The following is a 26,136-nucleotide window of genomic DNA, read 5'->3' on the forward strand; positions in this document are numbered from 1 at the left end:
CAGCTGGAATTTGTTGGTGTCTGCCCACAAGCGTCACCACATTTTGGCACTCACAATGCTCTGCAGAACAGCCACATCAAAACAGCAAAGCCTTCCGCCCTACCAACCTGTACACATGAAAAGTTCAGAGAACCCGATCGTGTTTTGCAATTAAGATTGCTCATGTTTCACTGCTCTGTTACAAGATTTTAGTTTAATGAGTTGATTTTTGACTGTTAAAACTTGGGTAGGTTTGTATGTAGACTGGTTGTGGAGCTATTGTTAATGAAACAACTAGATGCAGTTTGCATGTAAAGTTGATAAAGTTCACAGGCCGCACTTAATTCATCCTCCTGAATGTAATTTATTTTTTGAACTGTTCTTCCTAACTCCGCAATTCTTCTGCAGTTGCATCTATTTTCACATGCACTAGAGTAGAGGGCATGCATGAGGCCAGGGCTGGATTTGGAGGTCTGCAAGGTGATTTACACCCTTTCCTCGTTGTATGCGGGGGATACATTCCTCGAAGTTGATGCATAATGTGAATAATTATTTAAATGGAGAAAATAGGGATGTGTTCCAGAGGGCTTCCTGAATATGTTTTATCTGTAATTTATTCACATTTTCATACCAATACAACACAAAATCAGTATGACAAGGCAACATTCATATTACAGGCAGTCCCCGGGTTATGAACGAGTTCTGTTCCTGAGTCCGTCTTTAAGTCAGATTTGTACATAAGTCAGAACAAGTACATCCAGTATTATTTAGTGTCAGTCAAACGTTTGTCTTGGTATATAGTAAATATTTTACTTATCTATGCATATAAAACACTTAAGAAACGTATGTATTCCAATAATTAAACCACTGCGTTGCTTAGTAATAATTGTAGCTTTCATCAGGGCAGGGCCTTTCACATGCTCCATTATTCTCACTTTAACCTTTAAAATTGTTCCAATCGTTGACCGACTGTAACCTAACGCTTTTCCAATGACTGATGACATTTCACCTCTTTCCAAACGCTTTATTATTTCTACAATATTTTCAATTGTGATCGCTTCCTGTCAATGGAACAGAAACACTGCGGGCAGCGGGTCCTGAGCTCCGCCGGGACCACAGCACTGAATTCCCCAGGTCCTAAAGTCCACCACACTGAGACAGGTTAAATGGGTCATGTAGGGGCTGTGCAGGGTTTGATCCTCCACAATATTCTGCGTGGGAATTAAAACGGGAGGTAGCAGTGTTTTTTTTATGAGGTTGAGTTGCGAGCTCGACATCAACCCGGCACGGATGGACAGTGCGCTCGGGAGCGATCTGTCACTGGATCGGACTCGGGAACCTCAGTTCTCGAGCCCAGCGCTGATCTCACTGCGCCACCAGCCGACTGAAAAAGGGGGGGTGGGGGTGTCGGGTCAGGGTGAATCTTGCTAAGAAAAATTTAAGCCAAATACAAAGTTACACACTCAACAGTGTCAAAGGCAACAACTTAAAATGGCATATGGCGTCGCGATCGGACTTAAAATGGCAGACGGCATTCTCATTCCTCGGTTCGTAGCACGAGTTGTTCGTAAGTCGGATGGTCATAACTCAGGGCTACCTGTATATTTCATCAATTTAAGGTCATATTCAATGTAATTAATCATAGAAAGTTAACATACTAGGATGTACAGTACTCACCAACAGTGGCAGGTGTGTTCGCTCTGAGAGATGAGTGGTTGTTGTGGTGTCGGGCAGCTTTATGTGGATAAGGTGCATGGTTGTGGTGCCGGGATCATATCAAGCACAGTAAGGGGTAAAGGAAGACTCACAGAACTCTTAGATCTGCCAGCAGCAGGAGATGACACCTGTTTGAAGAAAGTAGTGAGGGTTGTTTGCTTGGTAGCATTTTGTTTTTCAGCATACGTCTTCTTGTAGGGAAGAAGTGTTGACGGCAGGGAATGACTGAAATGCTGACTTTGTTCTAAACTTGGGTCCATGTCCATCACCATTTATGCCAAGTGTTCCGACTTCCGCCATTCCCTCACCGTTGGTAAACTCCCAGGATTTTCAAAATTGTCTGTTGCTTGCAGCATCTCAGAGATAGTTCGCCATTAAAAAAAAACGCCTTGAATGTGGATCACACCTTGATCAAGTGGTTGAATCAGCGATGTTGTGTTAGGTGGCAGGAAATGCACTGTTATATTACGATGAATGCTGACCAAATGTTTAGGATGGGCTGGTGCATTGTCAAGTAACAAAATAACTTTAAAGACAAGATTCTGTTCCCGGCAGTAGGGTCCCAGAGCTGTGTTACCTTTACCTGATGCCGTGCTATTTATAACTTTTTTTCAAGTGTTAAAGTGGTTCTCTGCCGCTCGGCTGATGGCCCAGGACATTACATCGGATGTTTAGGAGGCATAGTTAAATATTTCAAGCACAAATTCACTGCACTGTAGGTAAAACCAACAGAAGTTTAAGAGCGCAAGATCACACATCCACACCTTGCCAAAACCGATGCGAGACTAGCGGGAGTGAGATTGTGAGGCGTGCGCATATGACTTGTATTGGCGGGAAAGTATTGTTCCTCGCATAACTGAGTTTTGGTTGCATATAAGGAGACGTTGGTAGAAATAGGATTCTCGCATAACTGTGAATACGCATAGCATGAAGATGCATATAACGAGGATTGGGCGTACATCCAATGCAAAGTGACTTAATTGCTCCAGTTCAAGGACAATTACGGATGGGCCATAAATTCTTCTGTGTGTATCTGTATTATATATTAAAAAAAATGCACACTGCTAACAGTCTATATTGAGGACGATGTATGAAGGTATTTCTAATATGAATCTTAGTCACCTTTATTTTAAACCTGGGCTTAAGTCTTCCATGTAGCTCTATTCCCCGACTGGGTATTAATCCTGTATACTATTGATTTTAATGAATCCATGTGGCCAGAAAAACTGAGATTCTGGAATAGTGAATAGGGTAGCATGTCCTGCAATATTATTTGATCACCCCGTAATCAGGAGAGTTGCTGTTTGCATGAGGTTTTTCCAGGTGTAAGAGACTTCATAGATTCCTGTCACAGTCCAAGGACATCAGTAATAATAATTGGGCTGGGCACTTGGTCTGAGTTGAATAGAAAAGTGAGATGGATGGGAATATGTGCACAAGAAGTCACTTGCAGATGGACAGTATGCAATGATAGTGGCAAAGCCAAAACCTCTGCCACCAAAAGATGTATGGGAACCTGCAGTAGCATGTTACCTGCCAAGCTGCACAGCATCATGAGTAGGAAAATACCATTAGAGGTGTCCCCACTTTACGAATGTTCCCTTTATGCCACTTTGCTTTTACCAAAGACCTACATTAGTAACCTGTTTGCGCAGTACAAAGAGGATTTTCGCTTTTATGAAAATTTTTCCTATATAAATTAATGGTTCTTCGCTTAACGCCATTTCGGTGTAAGAAAGGTTTCGTAGGAACACTCTACCTTTGTAAAGGGGGGAGGGGAACACCTGTATTGGGTTTGAGGCCAAGGACTTCCTCTACAGGAGCATTTTTGGAAGTATCGTCAACAGGAGGAATGCACCAGCTCAAGAAGATGAAGCATTATCATTATCTCCAGGACAATTTTGTATAAATTGTATAAATTTTATATTTGTATAAATATAAATTTATTTTTGTATAAATACACGCGCGCGCGCACACGCACACACACCCCCCCCCCCACCCCACCTTGTTGATGTTGATTACATGAAGGATGGATGACGATCTGACTTGTACCTTTATTCTATTTATTTTCCAGATTTCTATGCAAACCACTGCCCCACTCAGGAGATAACTATCGAAATTGGGTTCCTCTTGGTGCTTGAACCTGTGGTCGCAACCTTGTACAGCATCTAAACAAGTTAGTAGTTATTTATTACTTGTGGGGTTGGAATTCCTCGGACTGCTTTGCAAGCCACCTTTCATTTTTACTTCTGGAAAATGGGGCTCCAGCATTAAGGAGTTCACTGACTTTTGAAGTGGTTGTTGATCATATTAAACTTTTATTCTACTTTTAAGGACAATAAATGGCCTCCTGTGTTAATTTGTTTGTTTCCAATGTATTTTCCATTCTTCTCGAGGGGAAGGCAATCCAATCAAACCAGAGAAATCTGAGACAGTGATTTTATGTTCATTTCCTTTCATTTTCTCTTTTTGCTAACTTTGTTTATCCCTGAATTTCCATTTCCTCCATCAGCACTTTTTGCTCTTTCCTTACACCTTCCTTTTCCCTCTCATTTCACTCTCCTCAATGTTCACTCTTGGCTTTGCAAATTGATTCTTGTGTCAAACATTTGAAGTCATTTTCATGATGGATGCTGATAATTGACCTAAAATAAATGTGTTGGATGTTGGCATTAACATAGAACCTTAGATAATTTTGTTTACAAGATTGATTTAATTTTGTATTTTATACATCTGAATTGTACTGAGCTGCAGGTACTGAGGAATTCTATGCTACTATAACATTTTCTTATCCCTAAATCCACTTGTAAAGGTCTTTTTACCCTATTCTACTTTTTAGTTACATTGCCCAACTCTGGGATTTTGGTGCAATCCCTTGACAATGGCACCCTCAAATTTCCAGCCATCTTTAATCTTATTTCACTTTGGTACCTTTTGGAAATTCTGATCTGCCTTGTCACCCACTTCATTTTGTATTTTTGATGTCCTTATGCTTAGGAAACAATAAAAAGGGAAACATTCAGCAGGCCAGATAGTATCTGGAAAAAGAAATGAGCAGTCCATTGTAGCGGTGTGCTACACGCAGTGCTAAAATAACGACACGGAGTCGGTAAACTGCAGTTAAAGAAGATTTTATTTGCACTTCACAGCCTTGCTTTAAAGCCTCCCTGATCCTGCCCTCCCCGGGCGCGGATGCTTTAGGGGCACGTACTCATAATCCCCCGCAGGCTTTTCCCTTTGTTGGTGAAGCAGACCTGGCGCCCTTTTGGGACTGGCCTTTGTGCCGGCGCGCTGGCTATTTGTGAGCCGCTTCCAGTGCGCTAGGAAGTGGGTCGCCACATAACCCCCCCCACAGAACCGGCGATACACCCCCCAATGTCCACAGTCTGGGCCGGACCCTGTTTGGGAGGTCAGCCTCTGCGCTGCGGTGCCGGAAACTCGACCGGTTGTGCCAAGTCCACATGGGCAGGTTTGAGTTGGTCCGCTGTGAAAACCTCCTCTCTCCCCCCAACGTCCAATACGAACGTGGACCCGTTGTTCCTGAGCACCGTAAACGGCCCCTCATAGGGCCGTTGCAGCGGTGGCCGATACAAACACAAACTTACAGTTCTGCAGGTCTTTGGGTACGCAGGTCGGGTTCTGCCCATGCTGCAAAGTGGGTATGGGGGTCAGGTCACCAAGCCTCTCGCGTAGTCTGCCCAGGACTGCTGTGGGTTCTTCCTCTTGCCCCCTTGGGGCTGGTATGAACTCCCCGGGGACGACCAGGGGTGCGCCGTACACCAACTCGGCCGACGAGGCGTGCAGATCGTCTTTGGGTGCCGTGCGGATGCCGAGTAGGACCCAGGGAAGCTCGTCCGCCCAGTTAGCTCCTCTCAGGCGGGCCATGAGAGCCGATTTAAGTGACGGTGGAAACGCTCCACCAGGCCGTTCGACTGTGGGTGGTAGGCAGTTGTGTGGTGCAGCTGAGTCCCCAAAAGGCTGGCCATAGCTGACCACAAGCTGGAGGTGAACTGGGCGCCTCTGTCGGAGGTAATGTGGGCCGGTACACCAAAGTGGGACACCCAGGTGGCGATCAGTGCCCGGGCGCAAGATTCAGAGGTGGTGTCGGTGAGCGGGATCGCCTCTGGCCATCTTGTGAACCGGTCCACGATAGTGAGGAGGTGCCGAGCTCCTCGCAACACTGGCAGGGAGCCCACGATATCCACATGAATGTGGTCGAAACGCCAGTGGGTGGGGTGGAACTGCTGCGGCAGAGCTTTGGTGTGCCGCTGCACCTTAGCCGTCTGGCAGTGCACGCACATTCTGGCCCATGCACCGACCTGCTTGCGGAGTCCGTGCCAAACGAACCTGCTGGAGACCATCCGGACAGTTGTCCGGATGGAGGGGTGCGCTAAGTTATGAATGGAGTCGAAAACGCGTTGCCACCAAGGTGCCGGGACGATGGGACGGGGTTGGCCGGTGGTGACGTCACAGAGTAGGGTCCTCTCACCTGGGCCTACAGGGAGGTCCTGGAGCTGCAAACCAGAGACTGCGGTTCTGTAACTCGGGATCTCCTCGTCTGCCTGCTGCGCCTCTGCCAGCGCCTCAAAGTCTACCCCTTGGGAAAGGGCATGAATGTTAGGGCGAGAGAGCGCGTCCGCCATGACATTGTCCTTACCCGAGATGTGCCGAACATCCATCGTGTATTCAGAGATGTGGGACAGATGGCGCTGCTGGCGGGACGACCAGGGATCGGACACCTTTGTGAACGTAAAGGTAAGCGGTTTGTGGTCCGTGAACGCGGTGAAGGGCCTACCTCTAAGAAGTACCTGAAATGCCGGATTGCCAGGTATAGCGCCAACAGTTCCCGGTCGAAAGCACTGTATTTGAGCTCGGGTGGTCACAGGTGTTTGCTGAAAAACGCCAGGGATTGCCAGCAACCTGCGATGAGTTGCTCCAGCACCCCACCGACTGCCGTGTTAGATGCATCCACTGTGAGGGCGGTAGGAACGTCCATTCTGGGATGTACTAGCATTGCGGTGTTCGCCAAGGCTTCCTTCGTTTGAATGAAAGCGGCGGCGGACTCCTCGTCCCAGGTAATGTCCTTGCCCGGACCCGACATCAGGGCGAACAGGGGGCACATGATTCGGGCAGCTTGAAGGGAGGAAGCGGTGGTAGAAATTGACCATACCTATGAATTCCTGAAGGCCTTTGATTGCGGTGGGTCGGGGGAAATGGCGGACCGCGTCTACCTTAGCGGGCAGAGGGGTTGCCCAGTCTTTAGTAATCCTGTGGCCCATGAAGTCAATGGTGTCGAGCCCGAACTGGCATTTGGCGGGGTTGATTGTTAGACTGTACTCACTCAGTCGGGCATAGAGTTGATGGAGGTGGGACAGATGCTCCTGATGACAGCTGCTGGCTATGAGGATGTCGTCCAAATAGATGAATGCGAAGTCCAGGTCGCGTCCCACCATGTCCATTAACCGCTGGAACGTCTGTGCGGCATTCTTCAGGCTGAACGGGGTGATAAGTGCCGTTTTGGGGACGTCGTCCTGATGCATCGGGATTTGATAGTATCCCCGGATGAGATCTACCTTGGAGAAGATCCGTGCGCTGTGCAGGTTTGCTGCAAAGTCCTGAATGTGCGTCACAGGGAAGCGGTCCGGTGTTGTAGCCTCGTTCAGCCTGCGTTAGTCGCCGCATGGTCTCCAGTCCCCTGTCGATTTGGGCACCATGTGCAGGGGGGAGGCCCATGGGCTGTCGGACCGCCGTATAATCCCCATTTGCTCCATCCTCTTGAACTCCTCCTTCGCCAGTCGGAGCTTGTCTGGGGGAAGCCTTCGAGCACGGGCGTGTAGGGGTGGTCCCTGGGTCGGGATGTGGTGCTGTACGCCGTGTCGGGGCATGGCTGCCGTGAACTGCAGTGCCAGAACCGATGGGAAATCTGCCAGGACCCAGGTGAAGTCATTGTCGGACAGCGTGATGGAGTTGAGGTGTGCGGCTGGCAACTGGGCTTCTCCCAGGAGAACGTCTGAAAGGTCTCGGCGTGGACCAATCTCTTCCTGGGCAGGTCGACCAGTAGGCTGTGAGCCCGCAAAAAATCTGCACCCAGAAGCGGTTGGGCTACGGCAGCCAGTGTGAAGTCCCAGGTGAACCGGCTGGAGCTGAACTGTAGCTGCACCGTACGGGTGCCGTAGGTCCTTACCGTGCTGCCGTTCACGGCCCTCGGGGGGGACCCGGTGCCCTGTTGCGGGTGTCGTAACTCGTCGGAGGTAAGACGCTGATCTTGGCACCGGTGTCGACCAAAAAATGGCGTCCCAACCTCTTGTCCCACACATACAGGAGGCTATCCCGATGGCCAGCCAACGTAGCCATCAGCAGCGGCTGGCCCTGGCGTTTCCCGGGAATTTGCAGGGCGGGCTACAGCGGTGGGCTTCTGCGCCCCACTGCTGGTGGTAGATACACCATTGTTCATTTGGCTCCCCACCCCTGCCTCTGGGGTTAGCGGGCTCTGTGGCCGGGCCTGGTCTGGTTTGCTGCTGGGAGTGTGGCCTGGTGATCTGTGCGATGGACGTCCCACTCACCTTCTTGGCATTCCACAGCAAGTCCGCCCGGGCTGAAATCCACGTTGGACAGCAGCAGGCGTATGTCCTCGGGCAGCTGCTCCAGGAATGCCTGCTCAAACATGAGGCAGGGCTTGTGACCTCCGGCCAGAGACAACATCTCATTCATTAAAGCGGATGGAGGTCTGTCTCCCAAGCCATCCAGGTGCAGTAAACGGCAGCCCGCTCGCGCTGTGAGAGTCCGAAAGTCCTTATGAGCAGGGCATTGAATTCCATGTACTTGCCGTCTGCTGGGGGAGACTGTACGAACTCCTCAACCTGGGCCGCTGTCTCCTGGCCGAGGGAGCTCACCACGTAGTAGTAACGAGTGTCCTTCGAGGTTATCTGCCGAACGTGGAATTGGGCTTCTGCTTGCTGGAACCAGAGGTGAGGTCGCAGCGTCCAGAAGCTTGGCAGTTTCAACGAAACCGCATGAACATGGCGTCGGTCATCTCCAGTCCAAAAATCGTTTGGACCGTCCGGGTCACCAATTGTAGCGGTGTGCTACACGCAGCGCTGAAATAACGACACGGAGTCGGTGAACTGCAGTCGAAGATTTTATTCGAACTTCACAGCCTTGCTTTAAAGCCTCCCTGATCCTGCCCTTCCCGGGCGCGGATGCTGTAGGGGGTACGTACTCACAATCCCGCGCAGGCTTTTCCCTTTGTTGGTGGAGCAGACCTGGCGCCCTTTTGGGACTGGCCTTTGTGCCGGCGCGCTGGCTATTTGTGAGCCGGTTCGAGTGCGCTAGGAAGTGGGTCGCCACATCATACTTCATGACTTCATGAGAACTATTCTCATGATGAATCTTTGTCATGAAATGTTAGATCTGTTTCTATTGTAACAAAAGCTATGTTCCCTCTTGAGTATTTCTAGCATTTTCTGTTTTACCACACCCTAGATGCTGGAGGAACTTAGCAGTCCAAGCAGCATCTATGGAAAAGAGTAAACAGTCGATGTTTCGGCCAGAGATCCTTCATCAGGACTCTGAAGGGTCTCTGCCTGAAATGTAGACTGTTTATACTACTCCGTAGATGTTGCCTGACCTGCTGAGTTCTTCCAGCATTTTGGGTGTTTCTTTGGATTTCCAGTATCTGCGGATTTTCTCGTGTTTGTCATTCTTCTGTTTTAATTTCAGATTCAAATCTGATCTCCTTTCAGTGAGTCCACCGTTCTGGTCTTTTTCTCCACAGCATCCGCTTGGACCTGCGGAATAATTGTATCATGTTATCTTGTTAAACTTTGGGAAAAATCAAATGACTTCATTCCTCTGTTTTCATCTCCTGGCTACTGCCCAAGTCTTAATCAGAAGCTCAGCTGAGCTTCTAATTCCTTGTCTACAGGCCTTTTGATCATTGTAAATTGTCCTGTGATGAGGCTAGGGTGGAATAAGTGGGCTGCTGGGTGATGCAGTTTGTTGGGCAGGAAAAGCCTGTTCTGAACTGTATTTCTAAATAAATAAGATATGCCTTAATCCAACCTCGGGCCTTTCATTGCTGAAGTTTTGTTAGGCTTATGACATCTTGTACTCGCTATTTCAACAGTCTTCTGCCACTCTCCTCATAAACGGATCTTTTAAATATTGTTCCTCTTATTCAACCAATTTTTTCCCCCCAGATTTATCATTGTTGTGCTTGCTGAACTAAATTATCCATTCCCCAGTTGTGTTTAAAGAAAAAATTCAGATTGATGAAACTTATTTCTCTACAATGTTTGCTTTGTCTTTTATTATCAGACATCGATTCAGTTGTCTCCTTTTCAAAAGACAGTTCATGAAATTCCTGCTCATTTTGAAAATCAAACTCACAGTAAGAGTGTTAACATTGATTCAAATGCTGCTTGTGGCTTGGCTTAAATTTTATTGTGATTTGTTTATTGTAATGGCCGTATAAAATGTTGACTTTTAATACCTTTTGTATTGTATCCCTTAGGCTTTGAAAGTACCACTTTGAAACGCAACAATGTTGGCGGAGGTAGGGTCACGGGTTGCCCAGGTTTACGAGGTGCTCTTAAAAGGAGGTGAGTCATTGAGACTGTTTAATCAATGTTCGATAGTCTTTTCAACTCTCGAAGAACAAAAGCTAATCAAGAAAAGAGCCCGGATTCCCTTCATTTATTTGGGACATTATGCCGCTTAATTGGTGCAGGAAGCTTGCTGAACAGTTTCTAACTGGCATCAGTCGCGTGAACTTGCATAGCTGTTAGACTCTGCAGCATGCTAAGTGTAAACAGCTTTTACATTGCAGAAGCTCTTGCACTGGGACAGTTCTACTCTCTTGACTTTGGAGGTTCAGTCTAGTGGTGTGAGTAGTCATCCTGACTTGGAATGTATCTTGGTTGCAGTGGATAGCAATGATTACTTTTGTGCCTTGTCATGCGCTTCACTCTCCACAAAGCATTACAGAACCAGCACCTTGGCCGTTTAGGACTTTATTCCCTGGAGCGTAGAAGAATGAGGGGAGATTTGATAGAGTTATATAAAATTATGATGGGTATAGATAGAGCGAATGCAAGCAGGCTTTTTCCACTGAGGCTAGGGGAGAAAAAAAGAGGACATGGGTTAAGGGTGAAGGGGGAAAAGTTTAAAGGGAACATTAGGGGGGGCTTCTTCACTTCTTCTAGTGGTGTGAGTGTGGAATGAGCTGCCAGATGAAGTGGGCTCATTTTTAACATTTAAGAAAAACTTGGACAGATACTTGGATGAGAGGTGTATGGAGGGATATGGTTCAGGTCAGTGGGACTAGGCAGAAAAATTGTTCGGCACAGCCAAGCAGGGCCAAAAGGCCTGTTTCTGTGCTGTAATGTTCTATGGTTCTATGGTTGGATCTCCCTGTTGATTTTATCCGCCCAGTATGGTAGAGCTGAAGTTGCATGTTAGGACAGGCACGTCCCTATCTCACTGGGGTATGAGGCCTGTCAGCTATCTTCACCTGGTTTGGTCTACTTGTTAAAGCAGTGTACCAGAGTGTGGCCGCTGTCAAGTGCAAACAGCTACTTGGAGCCACAGGTGAGAGCTGAGGTCCAGAAGGGACCAAGGGTGAGTGATCTACCCCAGAATGGACAAAAAAGACCCCTCACCAGAGGTGTATTCCTCCCTAGATCACCCATACACAGCAGCCAACACTGTAAAAATTAGCAACTAATCAGGAACTAATACAGTTTTATAGTACTGTAATAACGTTGGTAGTGTTCTAATTTTTTTCTGTATTTCATTTAAATACATAATCTGTTACTCAATTCAATAGCAGTTTGTCTTTTTATACCATTTTAACAATTTCCATGAAACTTGGGTTAATTGGGGCAGCAACTTAATTGGGCCAAAATGTACTGTTTCAAATGTGTGCTTATAACCAGAATCAATTATATTTAACTTTTGGTGATTCTACTGATATCTGATCCTTGGTCTTGAAGCACATAATCAACCATGATCTTATTGAAAGGTCTTAGGGCTAAATATCCTTATCCTGCATTATTTTGGTTCCTTGAACCTGTGCTACCATTCATTAGCAATGTGGATGATGGCAGCCCAAAATGGCACCAATAACTGGCATCTCTTTGCGTGTAGCTCTGACGGAAATCATAAAATATCCTTGGTTAGGACTACTACAGCTGAAATCAAGTCACAGCCATGGGTACTTCAATAAGCAACATTGATTTAAGACATATATTTAAAAAAAAATCTATCAATCCTTAAAATTAATGGACCCTGGTCGACAGGCTCAGGTCATGAGTGCAGTTCCCTTTAAAGAAAACAAGTGGGGAAGGCGCGCTGGTCTGCAGGTACGATTGAAATGCATAGGCCTTGGACCGCCCACACACAACTGTCCTGCGGGTGAATGTACAGTCTCTGGAAAATAAAACTGAAGAACTTGGTGCAAGATTGCTGCACCAGGTGGGACATCAGGGACTGCTGTGTACTTTGCTTCATGGAAACATGGCTCACTTCTGCCATTTTGGATGTAGCAATGCTTCATCTGTTTTTCATCTGGCTTCACTGTTTTTTGCCAAGACAGATTGGTTGAGTCTTTTAAAGCTGGACTGGCGGGGGGGTGGGGGTGGGGTTGAAAAAACTGATAATGATGAGAATGGCATGGGACTGAGTAGCCTTGAGATTTACAATGTGAAAACTAACAATAGACAAGCAATATGGCTTACATCAGAAGTGAATGGCTAATTAATTAAAATGGAATTGGACACTGGCCTGGTTGTTTCAGTCATTCCACAAAATGAATTTGAGTGGCATTTCAAAGATACTGAACTGAAACCAGCAGATATCCAACTAAGAACATAAAAGGTAACTTCTGTGGGAAAGACATTTACAACAGTGAAATACAACAAGCCACTTTGGGTTTTAATGTTGTTAAAAATGGGGGTGTGATTGGCTAAGACAACTACAACTTGATTGGAGTTCCATCATTCATTTGCATCCCACATTCCCTGTCAGAGTTAACTGAAAGCGAATTAAGAAAGGTACAGAATGATGACACAGCTGTCTCCATGCTGTACAACATGAACCGTTGCCCAACAGAGGGCAAACTGATGTCGGTGCCAACCTCTGTGCCTCTGGTTGGAAAGCATATCAAACCAGGGAAGGGTCATGCTGCTCAGAGGAAGTGTGAAAGTGATGAAAGCAGTGGTCCAACTACACTTCTCATAGGCAATGTATCTGAGAAAGCTGCTGATACATTAATCAGGCAGTCACTTGTGAAATGTGGCTTGGTTTTAAGCTGGAAGAGAGTTCAAGGAGCTTCAGGAAATTTGCAAACATTTGGCTTTTGTGAGTGTGAAGAACCAGAATCTGCTGTGAATGCATTAAGCTTATTACATGAACTTCAAGTGGGAGACAAAAAGCTGCTTATAAAAGTAGGTGTAAAGACCAAAGCCCAGCTGGATAAATAGAAGGCCAGAAAGAAAGGAGTCGGTGAAAATAGAAAAACAGGATCTGTCGGATGATGTTGTGGATGAGGAAACCAAGGGGAGAAGTCAGATTGTAAAGGAAGCAATCGAAGGATTAATAAGATAAAATTCCGGTGAACTCTGAAGATCAGGCTGCACAATCTAGAAAAAGAAGGGTGTCCAGAGATGTCAGAATCACTTCTTACCATCTCAATATCAACTCCTACAACCACCACAGAGGAGGCCCCAGAATCTGCGATTGTTTTACAGCCACAAGTCCCATCTGCAAGCAGAATGACCTCCTTTGTCAAGAAAGAAAGATGTCACCTCACAATAAAAAATAACTCCTCCACAGTGATTAAATCTTTAGGCCCAAGTGGGGCAATTTAACATTTACTATGCTATGTATGTTTGCCTATAGTATTTATTTTATGTAGTATACTGTCTCTATATGTTGATGTGCATTGTCTATTGAGTTGGAGTTTATAGCTAAGCAGGAAAGAATATTGTGTATTTAATATATCTGTAATATTGTAAATATATTAGTTGATTAAGCATCTTGTCATTTACATAATACATTGCTGGTTATCTATAAAAGTATGTCGAGGACACGTGTCATCCTGCCAGCATGTGATGTGTGTGCCTCATCAAGAAAAGATCAAAGACCTGTTCTCCGAGCCTCCCGTCTTTTTACTTCCATTAGCTTTCTGTTTTGGAGTTACAAAACATAACAATAAAATCATGAATGGCTGTAATGTTTCACTCCTGGATGACCCAATCTCCTTTTATGCACGCTTTGAAAGAGTGAATAAAATTATATCTGCGCATCCTGCAGCATCAGTTCAAATCCCTGCAAAGTCTGTTGACCTTGTAACCTCTGTCTCACAGACTGACGTCACAACAGCTTTCATGAGAGTGAACACTTGTAAGGTGTCAGGCCCTGATGACATACCTGGCTGGATATTGAAAACTTGTGCCAATTAACTGCTGGGAGTGTTCAAGGACATTGCTAATCTCCTGATGTTCCCAACTGCTTCAGAAGGGTGACACTCATACCAGTGCCCAAGAAGAGCAGGATGATCTGCTTTGAGAGGTTGGTCATATCCAGAATTAACTCCTGCCTAAGCAAGAGCATGGACCTGCTGCAATTTGCCTATCACTGCAATAGGTCTGTAGCAGATGCAATCTCACTGGCTCTCTTCTTGGCCTTAGATCACCCAGACAATAGTAATCTTGTGAATGTCAGGCTGTTGTTCATTGATTACAGCTCCATGTTTGACATCACCAAACCCTCAAAACTAATCTACAAGCTCCAAATCCTGGGCCTCTGTACCTCTCCCTGTGACTGGATGCTTGACTTCCTCACCGTGAGACCACAGTGTGTGTGGATCAGAAATAACATCTCATCTTCAGTGACAAACAAACTTTGCGCTCTTCAAGGATGTGTGCTTAGCCCACTGCTCTACTCTGTCTATATCCACGTTTGTGTGGCTAGGCACAACTCAAGTGTTATCTCTAAATTTGCTGATGACCATTGTTGGCAGAATTTCACATGATGATGAGGAGGCATATGGGAGTGAGATCCACCAGCTAGCTGAGTGGTGTTGTAACAACCTTTCACTCAACGTCAGTAAGACTGTGGAATTGATTGTGGACTTCGGGAAGGGCAAGCCAAGAAGAAGACACACCAAAGGGATCAGCAGGAAAAAGCGTGAGCAGGTTGAAGTTCCTGGGTGTCAGCATTTCTAAAGATCTATCCTGGCCCCAATATATTAATGCAGTTACAAAGAAGACATGACAGTGTCTTATTTTATTTGGAGTTTGAGGAGACTTGGCATGCCACCAAAGACTCTTGACAATTTCTACAGGTGTATCATGGAGAGCATTCTAATTGGTTGCATCGTCGTCTGACACAGGATTGGAAAATGCTGCAGGAAATTGTAAACTCTGCCAGCTCTTATCATGGGAAACTATTCTCCCCAGCATCGAGACAGTCTTGAAGAGGCAATGCCTCAAAAGGTCGGTAACTGTCATTAAGGACACCATTACCTTGGACTCTTTAGATTCAGTTTATTGTCATTTAGAAACCACAAATACAATGCAGTTAAAAAATGAGACAACGTTCCTCCAGAATGATATCAACAAAAGCATGTGACAAAACAGACTACACCAGAAAATCCACATAACGTTTGGCAATCCCCAATCCAGAGTCCGGAGAGGCTGCTGCATATTGATATCGCGCTACCATCTTAGCGCGTTTCCTGGAAAGGAGCTCCAGACCCACCAGACAAAACAAGGCCAAAAACTAAAGCTACAAGACCTACACAAAACCACATAGCTACAATAGTGCAAACAATAGCATAATTGATTTAAAAAAAACAGACCATGGGCACAGTAAAAATAGTCCAAAGATTTTAAAAGACTATAAGTTTGAAAGAAACCACCACACAGTTTCCACAAGTCCTCAGGGTCCCGATAGACTCATCATCCCACGCAGGCGGCTGAAGGGAATACCCTTGCTATGGACTTCCACGGCGCTGGACTCAGCCTTGCAGACGCAGCACAAAATGAAATCTCCGTCGAAGCCAGCCTCGCAGACACAGCACACAGTGAAAGTACTCCGACCGCCGCGGACTCTTGAGTCTGTTGAACCTCCGAGCCTCCGACCATCCCCTCCGGCACAGCTTCTCCGAGCACCATCCTCTGCCGAGCATATTAAGACATTCCCGCTGACGGCCATCAGCAATGCGACTCCGAGGACTGGGGGTCTGTTCTTCCCAGCAGAGACCCGGACCTCACAGCAGCAGCAGCAACGAAGAGGGCCTTCCTGGAGATTTCCCGATGTTCCTCCGTGCTCCCACATCCGTTTTTCATCAGATTAGGAATGCGCATGACACCCCGCTTAACAAATAAAATAAATAACATGGCTCCAGAGTGGCTGCTGCAGGCTGCATCGCGCTGCCATCTTGAAGATATAGAAGATATATCTTTGCTACCATCATGGAGGTGGTACAGGAGCCTGAAGGCACACATTCAATGTTTCAGGAAGAGCTCCTTCCCCTCCACCAATAGATTTCTGAATGGACATTGAGTCCATGTACACTACCTCACTATTTATTTTTAATAATATTTATTATTGCAATATATAGTGTTGCTGCAAAACATATTTCATGACTTATGCCAGTGATATTAAATCAGATTCTGATCCACTGTACATATCCATGCTGCTGCTGATCAACATATTCCCTTGGCCCTGAAGAACCTGGTACTCTGTTAGGTGGGCACCTTGGTCGGTATGGCTGAATTAGGCCATAGGGCCTGTTCCCTGACTATTTTACTGCATAATATCCATGTCATCCTTGAATGTGTTTAGTAACTGAATGTAAAGCCTCTTTGAAGTCAAGTTAATAGAATTTCAAAGATGTGCAGCACTATGCTTTTTTAAAAAAAAATTAATCTCAGTTATTAATGGATAATCTCAATTGCTTATGTTGAGACTATAACTCTAATGCTTGCCTCTTGCTGAAAAGATTGTTTACTCCATTAATCTTCCTTTGAACTTTTAAAAAAATGTATGTGCTAGAGCTCCAGCTCCCATTCTTTTTATTCAGTGTTGCACACATATTTTCTGCAGGAGGGCTGAATTTCCAATCCAGGCTAACCCCGATGGCTTCAATCTGCTTTATTTTAACAATATATAGCTGTTATTTAAAGATGTCCATGTTAAGCTTGCTACACAAATCACTGATTGTACACTGATCTACTTGTTTCCATTCCTCTGCTTCCATCACTGCTCCACTGGTCAGTTCTCCTTTCCATTTTGCCAAGCCTGTGTCCATGTGTGTTGAAGTGTTCTAGTGACTCGTGCCACCAGTATCAGTCCGCAGTGTCATTCAGTGGCGGTCAATGCCGAGCCGCTCTCTATGCCTGAATCTGCACGCTGGGTGCAGGCGATTGCACTAGGTCTGATGTAGTACCAGAGTATCACTCCACTGGGTTCTTGTTGCTAGGTCTAGTGTGGGGGAGCAGAGGGAAGAATGACTGGAGAATGTTGAAGATAGTAAGTTGCATCTATTGGTTACCATATATTTCGGCTGAATGCACTGCCAACTTCAGCTTTGGGAGCATCCTAAAGACTCCCAAGAACCGGTGGCAAAGGCCGCAACAGCGTTAGGCAGCCCAGTTCCCTGAGGAGTGAGATGTTTCACCATGAGCAGGGCAGACAGACTAATCTTGTGCAGCAGATATGCGGCCTATGGGCTATGCATTATGCATCACTGTTCTACTGTTGGACGACTTGATGGAAAGACCCCAGTTGGTCAGTTGGCAACAGCATCTCAAGCTCCATGCTGGGCACTGGCGCCCCCAGAGCTGTGTGCTCAGTCTGCTACTGGTTCATGACTGCACTGCCAGATTCGGCTCGAGCCACATCTTCGAATTCGCTGATTATTGCGCTTACTATTCCACATCGATGGTTCTGCCGTGGAAAGAGTGAAGAGCACAAAGTTCCTTGGTGTGCATGCAATGGATGATCTAACTTGGACCTACAACCTGACCTTACTAGTCAAGAAGGCACAGTGGTGTCTACACATTTCTGAGGAGACTGAGGCATGCAAGGGTCACTGCCCCCATTCTAACAATGTTCTACAGGAGCACCATTCAGTGTGTCTTGTCTGGCTGCATCATTGTGTGGCATAGAAGCTGCGAGACCCTACAGAGGATAGTAAAATCTGCCAAAAGGATCACTGGAATGTCTCTCCTCCGTTTTTGACATTTACCAGGAGCATTGCAGAGAAAGGGCCCAAAGCATTGTTGATTCCACAATCTCTGCCATCAGGAAGGAGGTATGCTCATCAGGATTAGGACTGCCAGACTGGGTTTCGGCCTCTTCCTTCAGGCTGTGAGACTAATGAATACACTGCTGCCACCGAGGCTTTGTCATTTGGGACAGCGCACTGTTTACTGTTTACCTGTACTTTGTACTACATGTATTTTTAATTGTATTGTACTAACTTTATGGTAATATTTTGTTTTATGTACTGTGTGTGATGTTTTGTGGGTGCGTTGTAGTCCAGAGGAACATTGTTTTATTTGATTTTTATTTTTGTGTAGATACACACATACATACAGACAGATGTCAATAAACTTAAACTTGAAGCGCTAGTGCACGGGCTACTTAATTGCTTGACGACAACCCCCTTTTTCTAAGCTAACCTGGTGACTATGTGGTACTGACTTCAAGCTCAGCTTGCCTTCCTCTGGGTAAGGAAACCAAGACGTGCCAGTCGAATTGTAATCTCATCAGAACTTCGTAGATTCCTAGCAAGGTTGCTTTTGCACCAATGTTTTGCCAAAATGACAATAGACAAAGACAAGACAGGAATACCATTTGTATTCCTAGTAAAGGTTCAGAGTTTCAAAGGCTCATTTTATTATCAAAGTATGTATGCACAATACAACTCCATGATTCGTCTTTTCCAGAGAGCCATGAAATATAGAAAAACATGAGAAATGGTTGAAAAAGACGTCAACCCTCCCCCCACTGCGTGAAAAGAAAAAGAAACAAAAACTTGCAAATCCCAAACCCCCCCAACCCCCCTCGCACAAAAGCTAACAGATCACTCACCTGGAAAATGGCAGCTAGAACATAGATCCCCAAGCCTCCAGCCGTCTCCCTCACACAAAAATCTAATATATCGTCCACACGAAGAAACAGCAACAAGAACGTCAAACCCTCCACCTGCTCCCTCACATAAGGAAACTAATGTATCACCCACATGTAGAAACAGCTGTATCTCTTCACCAATGGTCCACCTGCTGGCAAATGACTGCTGGTTTCTTACCAGTTTTTAAGTCGCTAACTCATTCTTTCTATCTTTCTGTGCTATTGTTTCCACCCCTGCATAAAATAGAACCTTCACACATTGTGCTTCATCTGCTGTTCTTTCGCTCACTTTCTCAACGTGTCTGAGTCCTCTACAGGCTGTACTAGTCACTTGCTTTCCCACAGAGATTTGGATCGCTAGAATATCTGCACTTGTTGCAATTTGCTTCCTCGTTTTGTTTAGTCAAGTAAGTTGGGTTTTCCACTAGTGACAGACTACTACTAACTTGGAAAAAGGCCATTTATTGATCCTTAATGTTGTCTAGACTTCATCTCATTACTGTGTTGTCTGCAAGCCTTTCAGCCCTTTAAGGAGCAGTGGTATTTTATCAAGGGTCTCTTGTACTGTATTTTTACTTATGTAGTCCCCCCACTCCGTTAGTATTCATTGAAGGGGAAGACCTTGATAATAAAGCAGATGGGAGGGGGATAAATAAAGGTCTGTCCTGTTCTATGTTCTAACACATCAACATCTCAAACACTGGGCAACAGTCAATTAAGCCCAAGGCATTTAGGTTTTATTCTCCATGACATCTCAAGTATTTTGGAAAGCAAGTAATAATTATCTTAATGTCAATAGTCTTTAGGATGTCCTCTCCATTACATTTTAATCTGTCCAAATGTCTTTTTTTTTGTGATCATCTTGTTAGTACTCCCTTCTCTGCATTGTTACTGTAGCAGTTACAATCCTCCTATATTTGTTGTTTACTAACTACCACAGTCTGTCGTCTCCCACTTCATCTTTTTGTTAACATTTTCCACTTACCGTACATCTTCCAATTCTCTGGCTTGCTGTTTTCACTCCTTTTATAACCATTTTCTGTTCATCTGATTATATACAATCTAATGTTATCCTTAATTACCACCCTCATCCAGGTATGGATTACATAAAAATCTCTATTTATAATCACAGTAAATAGAATTCATGCTGAGTCCTGTGTGATCTGAATAAAAGCAGGTTTTGCAATCCATTTCTCTTGTGGTGCATATTACAATTGACATTTAATAAAACTAACACACCTCATATAGTATGAGGGGATATGACAGCTATGAAGTCATCAGTTCTATTACTGAGCAATTGATAAACTGCAGTCTGGAGATTTTTTGAGCAGAAATTTTGTAGCTTGGGCAAAGTTCCTAATGTATCAGAGTAATAGTCATGAGGGTGGCCAGGTTTTAAGGTTCCCATCTTACCCCTTTGTCTCACCTGCCTTTTGTCTCACTCTGATGCTGCTTTTCATTTCCTTTCTCATGTGGCCCACTGTCTTATCAGATTACTCCTTCAGCCCTTTACAGTTCCATCTATCACCTCCCAGCTTCTCACTTCTAGCACCCTCCATCTCCCATGTACCTACCTTCCCCCCTCACTTGGTTTCACCTATCACTTGTCAGCTTGTAGTGTTTCCTCTTCTCCCCCCCCCTCCCCCCACTGTATTCTCGCTCCTTCCACCTTCCTTTCCAGTCCATAAGACATAGGAGCAGAATTGGGCCATTCAGCCCATCTTTCAGTCCTAATGAAAGGTCTCAGTATAAAATATCGGCTCTTTATTCCTTTCCGTGGATGCTGCTGGCTGAGTTCCTCCAGCATGTTGTGTGTGTTGTTGTGGATTTCCAGCATCTGCAGAATCTTGTGCTCAGATTTGGCTATTTGTGTTTTGCATTGGACAGAAGGGTTTCTGTAGTGAGATCAGGAGAAGTGGTTTCTGAATTATGAGGTCAAATTTGAGTCTGATTGCCTCTTCAGATAATAAAATCACCGCTTGCATACAAAATATGTCTAAACTACAAGGAAACATAGTGATTGCCCCGGTATGAATGCTGGCCTTGATAATTATGAGAAAGTTGGCGGTTGAAGTAGATAATGCTGAAAATTCTCAGCCAGACTGGCAGCATCTGTGGAGAAGGAAACTGCTGATGTTTCATTTCAATACCTTTCATCAGAAAGTTGATTCAGTGTTAGTTTTCATAGTTACTGCCAAACCAAAGCATTTCCAACATTTTTGACAATTTAAATATTTCTAGCATCAAGCATTCTAATTGATGCTTCCTGAAAGGAAGCTTAGAGCCTGCTTTCTTATCCTGTTTCTTCTGAAACTGGTTGTCAAAGTTAATAAGCTTTATGATTACTCTGCATCTTTTTTCCCCCCTCATTCTTTCTCTGCAGACCCAAGGATTGAAGAATATCCCTTCATGGTGTCTCCAGTCCCTATGACAGCTGTCCTGTTGTTCTATGTATATTTTGTACTGTCTTTGGGGCCCAAGCTCATGGCTGGCAGGATGCCCTTCGATCTCAAGAAGATTATGGTTTGCTATAACTTTGCACTGGTGTTTTTCTCGATATTCATAGTCTATGAGGTAAGTCTACTTATGCTCTATTTTAGCTTTGGAGAGTTCTGCTTATGAAGTTTATATTATTAAAGATCTCAGCAAAGTTATTGGCCTGTAATTGTGTAGAGCAGGGGTTTATCACCTGGGGTCCAAGGACCCCTTTCTTAATGGTATTGGTCCATAGCATTAAAAAGGTTGGGATCCCTGCAGTAGGGATTCCACATTCTCCTTTTGACTTGTGTTTCTTTCATATTACAAAAACTGTTGGGCTAGTTAATTTGCTATTGTAGATTGCCCGTAGTTTAGATATCTGATGAGTGAGCAAGAGGAGGAAATGATGGGCATTTGCAAGAAGTTGTAGGGAAACAAGTATTGCTGTTTAACTCAATGGCCTGTTATGTTGTCAGAGAATGAGAAATATTGGTATTCTGCTGATTTTGAAGGAACAGAATAGTTTGGACAAATCAGCATTTTCAAGCTTTCCAGTAAAATTTTGTGAGAATGACTCGCGCAATTTGTCTTAACCTAGGTAAGCTTCTATACTGATGAGCTTTGTGAATACAAACCCGTTGCAGAGAGTGAGATATGCAAGATAGTTTTGATTACACGTTGGTGTGCTGCACCATTTCGCACCTCTCATCGCACACATTCATTAAGTACGTGATTGTTCTAGTCATTTTCCTGAAAGCAATTTTGGTTGCATACACCTCAGTGTGAGGATTTTTAGCAGCTCCAAGTTACTGGGTTAAAAAAAGTTTCATATTGGCTGAGCATTAAATATTGATGTTGCCAGACTGCAATTAATCTTCTAATTTACATTGGAAAGTCAGAGTGTTTTGTCTCCTCCTGCCCCAGTAAATGCATTACCAACTGGAAGATAGATATTGGAAGGTTGAAAGTGCAGGTACCCTCGTTTATTATTGTCATATGTATTGAAGTACGGTGAAGAACTGTTTTCCATGATATCCAGAAAGATCTTGCTGCCACATCAGTGCATTGAGGTAGTACAGTGGAAAACAATTGCCGAATGAAGCATTAAAGTTGTAGCAAAAGAACAGCGATGGCAGAAAATATGCAAGGCCACAATAATGTAGATTGAGATCAAGAGGCCGTCCTTGTAGTAGGGGATTGTTGAGGGATGCTAGACTGTTCGAGCAGTTATGGGTACTGGAATATTGGGCATTTGTCTGAACTTTATTTCATTCAGACAAATGAAAAAGACTGAGAGTCAAAAACTGTGTGATTGTCCCTTGTGGGTTTGTTTTTAAACAAAATGAATTAAGGGAAAATGTAATTATATTTCAGATGACAGTTTTTATAATCTCACAGACTGCTTCAAGACTTTCTGTGTGTCAAGGGAATTGGTTCTTGCATCTTCTCAGATATTCATGGCTTTGAAATTAAAATATCCCTGATCTCTTTACCCGCTCCTTTAAGCCAAACTATGGGATGCAGCAGTTCAGTTATGAAGTGTGGCATGTTTGTTTTTCCCTGGTTGACTGTTCTGGTGTTTCCATTTGGATTAACCCAGTTGTCAACTACAATGTGTCTGTTTTGTTTTGAGGTTTGGAATGTTAATTCTGTTAGTTTAAAAAAAATGTATATTCTATCTACAGTTCTTGATGTCTGGCTGGGCAACTGGGTATACATTCCGATGTGATCCAATAGATTACTCCAATAACCCAAAAGCTCTTCGGGTAAGCGCAGCACCTTTGTCGTTTTCTAATGTTCAAGCTTCTATAATGGTAATTGTTCTCCTGTCTGAAAGAACTATACTCAGTGGCCACTTTGTTAGGTACCTCCTGTACCAAATAAACTAGTCCCTGAGTCTAATCTCATGGCCTTCTGCTGCTACAGCACATCCACTTCAAGGTTTGTGCATTCAGAGATGCTCTTTTACACACTGCGGTTGTAAGGTGTGGTTATTTGAGTTGTCAACTGGAACCAATCTGGCCGTTATTCTCTGGCCTTTCTCATTAAAAAGGTGTTTTTATTGACAGAGCTGCCACTCACTGGATTTTGTTTTTGTTTTACACACCATTCTCTGTAACGTTGACTCGTGTGTGAAAATCCCAGGAAATCTGCAGGTTTTGAGATACTCAACCGCGCCCCCCCCCCCCCCCCCCAAATCTGGCACCAACAATCATTCCATGGTCAAATCATTTAGATCACATTTCATCTAGATTCTGGTGTTTGGTCTGAATAACAGCTAAAACTCTTGACTGTGCCTACATGATTGGCTGATTAGATAGTTGCATTAATGAACAGGTATAGAGCTGTACCTAATAATGTGTCCACTGAGTGTGTCATGTTGCCATGGCTCCATTGGTCCCAATCTGTTGCAAGATGTGTTTTAATGTTTGTTCTTGCCAAGACTGATTATATACTTCACTGTCTAGTAGTGGGCTGGGTTGGCATCTACTATTTATTTAGTTAATTAACTTGCTTTACCACTTTTGGGAACTCTTGTATTGCATTAATATGTAGGTCATTCTAACTTGGAGATTCCACTATGACAACATTCTGCAGTGTTCTTGGCCCTTTCATCCTGATGAGACCAACAAATAATCAGATTTGTCATTTGCCCATAGTGGCATTATAGTACAAGACTGCTCAGTTGCTTGGTCCTCATTGCAACCACTACGCTCGCAGTCATTGGCTGAGAACACCGCTGAAAAGTACAGTGAAAGACACGGGTAAGAAAGCATGCGGAAATGTCTTGCACGCTCCTTTCCCTGGGTCCAAACCATCCTGAGTTCGAAATGCATTGTGATTCCTTCATTAGTCTACATCCCAGAACTCCCAACCAGACAGAACTGGAATAATAGCCTTGCAATAATCAAGAGGACAGATTATCACCACCATTAAGTTAAACCAAATAATAGTTGACTTGGTCAGCTGCATTGAGGAACAAAAGATAAAGCCTTGAAGAGGCTCTTCGCCCTCGATGCTTTCCATGTATCTAACGTAGAAAACCTATAGCACAATACAGACTCTTTGACCCACAAAACTCTGCCGAATATATCCTTAGAAATTACCTATGGTTACCCATAGCCCTCTATTTTTTTGAAATCCATGTACCTGTCCAGGAGTCAAAAGACCCTATTGTATCCACCTCCACCACTGTTGCTGGCAGCCCATTCCATGCACTCACCACTTTATGCGTTTTTTTAAAAAAAAACACTACTTACCCCTGACATCTGTGTACTTACTTCCAAGCACCTTAAAACTGTTCCCTTTCGTGTGAGCCATTTCAGCCCTGATAATCCACATGATTAATGTCTCTCATCATCTTATACACCTCTGTCAGGTCACCTCTCATCCTCCGTCACTCCAAGGAAAAAAGGCCGAGTTACATGAACATCTACATCAATTGGAGCTAGTGGCTGGGATACCAGATATTTCTCCCTTTGCTCCACAATTGAGCATTAATGCCTTCTATGTAGTTGGCATTTTAAATGAGGTCATTAAACCATTAATGCATTGCAGGTGGGTGTTTGATTCATTAGGTCCATCTTGGCTTTTGTAGTCTGTCTAGTCAGTCTCATTCTTTGCCCCCTTTTCTGTAATGAATTTTCCTTTTATTCATTTTCCATTTCCTTTCCCCTTTTTAAAAACTGGATTCACTCTTTACATACAGAATCCCAGCTTGTCACTGATCTGCACATTTTTTTTCCTGAAAAAAACTTTTTTCTTTGCACCTTCCTGGTATTGTGTCTTTCGCTTTAAATTTGCTGTCCCATTACTTCAATCTTCTACTAAGGAAAGCAGCTTCTATTTACACAATCCAATCTTGTCTTCACCCTTTACATCAAATCTTCAACAGGCAGGCTCTTCTTACTAATTAATATAATCCCATACAAAGTGTATTTTATCTTATCCAATGTCCTTACAAAGCAGAGATGACCTTATCTGATACTTCTGGAAAATTTCCATAAGATTAATATGTTTCCTTAAATGTACATGCAAGGCTGCTGCAAAATGCAATTGAGAAGCCACAGTTGGAAAGCATTGGTATAATGACAGGAATCAAACCTTCCTGCCTATTGATTGGATGTAGGAACTGTTGCTCAGTTGATCTAAGGTTTGATCCTTGTGTTAGTGGCTTAACATCGAAGGAGGGCTTTGTAGGCTAGTTTTTTGCTAAATTGCTCTGCCTGAATCCTGGGTGAACTGCATTTCATTCACCTAATGAAGGTTGAACGTCACAATGCAGGTGACTGATTTTTCTGATTCCAGTCGCACATACTAAGCATGCTGATAGCAGCTTTATCACTGGAATGCTGGTAAGAAGGTCACTGAAATTTAAGCAGTTCAGGTAGAGTCAGACCAAGTCCTCTCTCCTATGGGTCCCACAGACGTCATACCTTGAAATAATGGCATTGCTGTAAAAGTCTTTGAAAGCACAATTCAATTGAAACCTATCCCTGTAAGATGGTGTAAATGAACCACTGTTAAATGTTGAGAGGAAGCGGTGCCCTTTTGTGATCAAACCTATTGGAAGACATGCACCTTGCTTATAAACTAGTGTTCTTCAAACAGTGGTCGATTCAAGTGAATTGAAAATATCTCATGGCTCAAAATGTTTCCTTGGCTGGACTGTGATTTGGCAGGTCTTGTGGTTATTCAAACTACAGAAATGCAATCTCTTCCCTGTTAAGCTCACCGTACCTAGAGCATGAAGCTAAATAATTGGCCGTTCTGACCTGCCTGTATTCAAAAATAATACGTGTTGCTTGCCTTGATTTCTAA

The 26,136-nt window shown here is 44.3% G+C and overlaps 1 protein-coding gene across 6 annotated transcripts in view; it reads left to right on the plus strand.

Moving 5' to 3' along the window:
* The window catches only part of LOC132401799 (elongation of very long chain fatty acids protein 1-like), a 96,893-nt gene that overhangs the window by 51,111 nt on the left and 19,646 nt on the right, over positions 1–26,136 (plus strand). For all 6 annotated transcript variants that reach the window (XM_059984011.1, XM_059984010.1, XM_059984015.1 and 3 more), the window contains 4 exons: positions 3,770–3,871; positions 10,208–10,295; positions 21,221–21,411; positions 23,001–23,081. In XM_059984011.1, coding sequence (XP_059839994.1) covers positions 10,238–10,295; positions 21,221–21,411; positions 23,001–23,081 — 330 coding nt within the window. In that variant the 5' untranslated portion in view covers positions 3,770–3,871; positions 10,208–10,237. The remainder of the gene's footprint in view (positions 1–3,769; positions 3,872–10,207; positions 10,296–21,220; positions 21,412–23,000; positions 23,082–26,136) is intronic.

Source organism: Hypanus sabinus, chromosome 11, assembly GCF_030144855.1.
Source record: "Hypanus sabinus isolate sHypSab1 chromosome 11, sHypSab1.hap1, whole genome shotgun sequence".
NCBI classification, from domain to species: domain Eukaryota; kingdom Metazoa; phylum Chordata; class Chondrichthyes; order Myliobatiformes; family Dasyatidae; genus Hypanus; species Hypanus sabinus.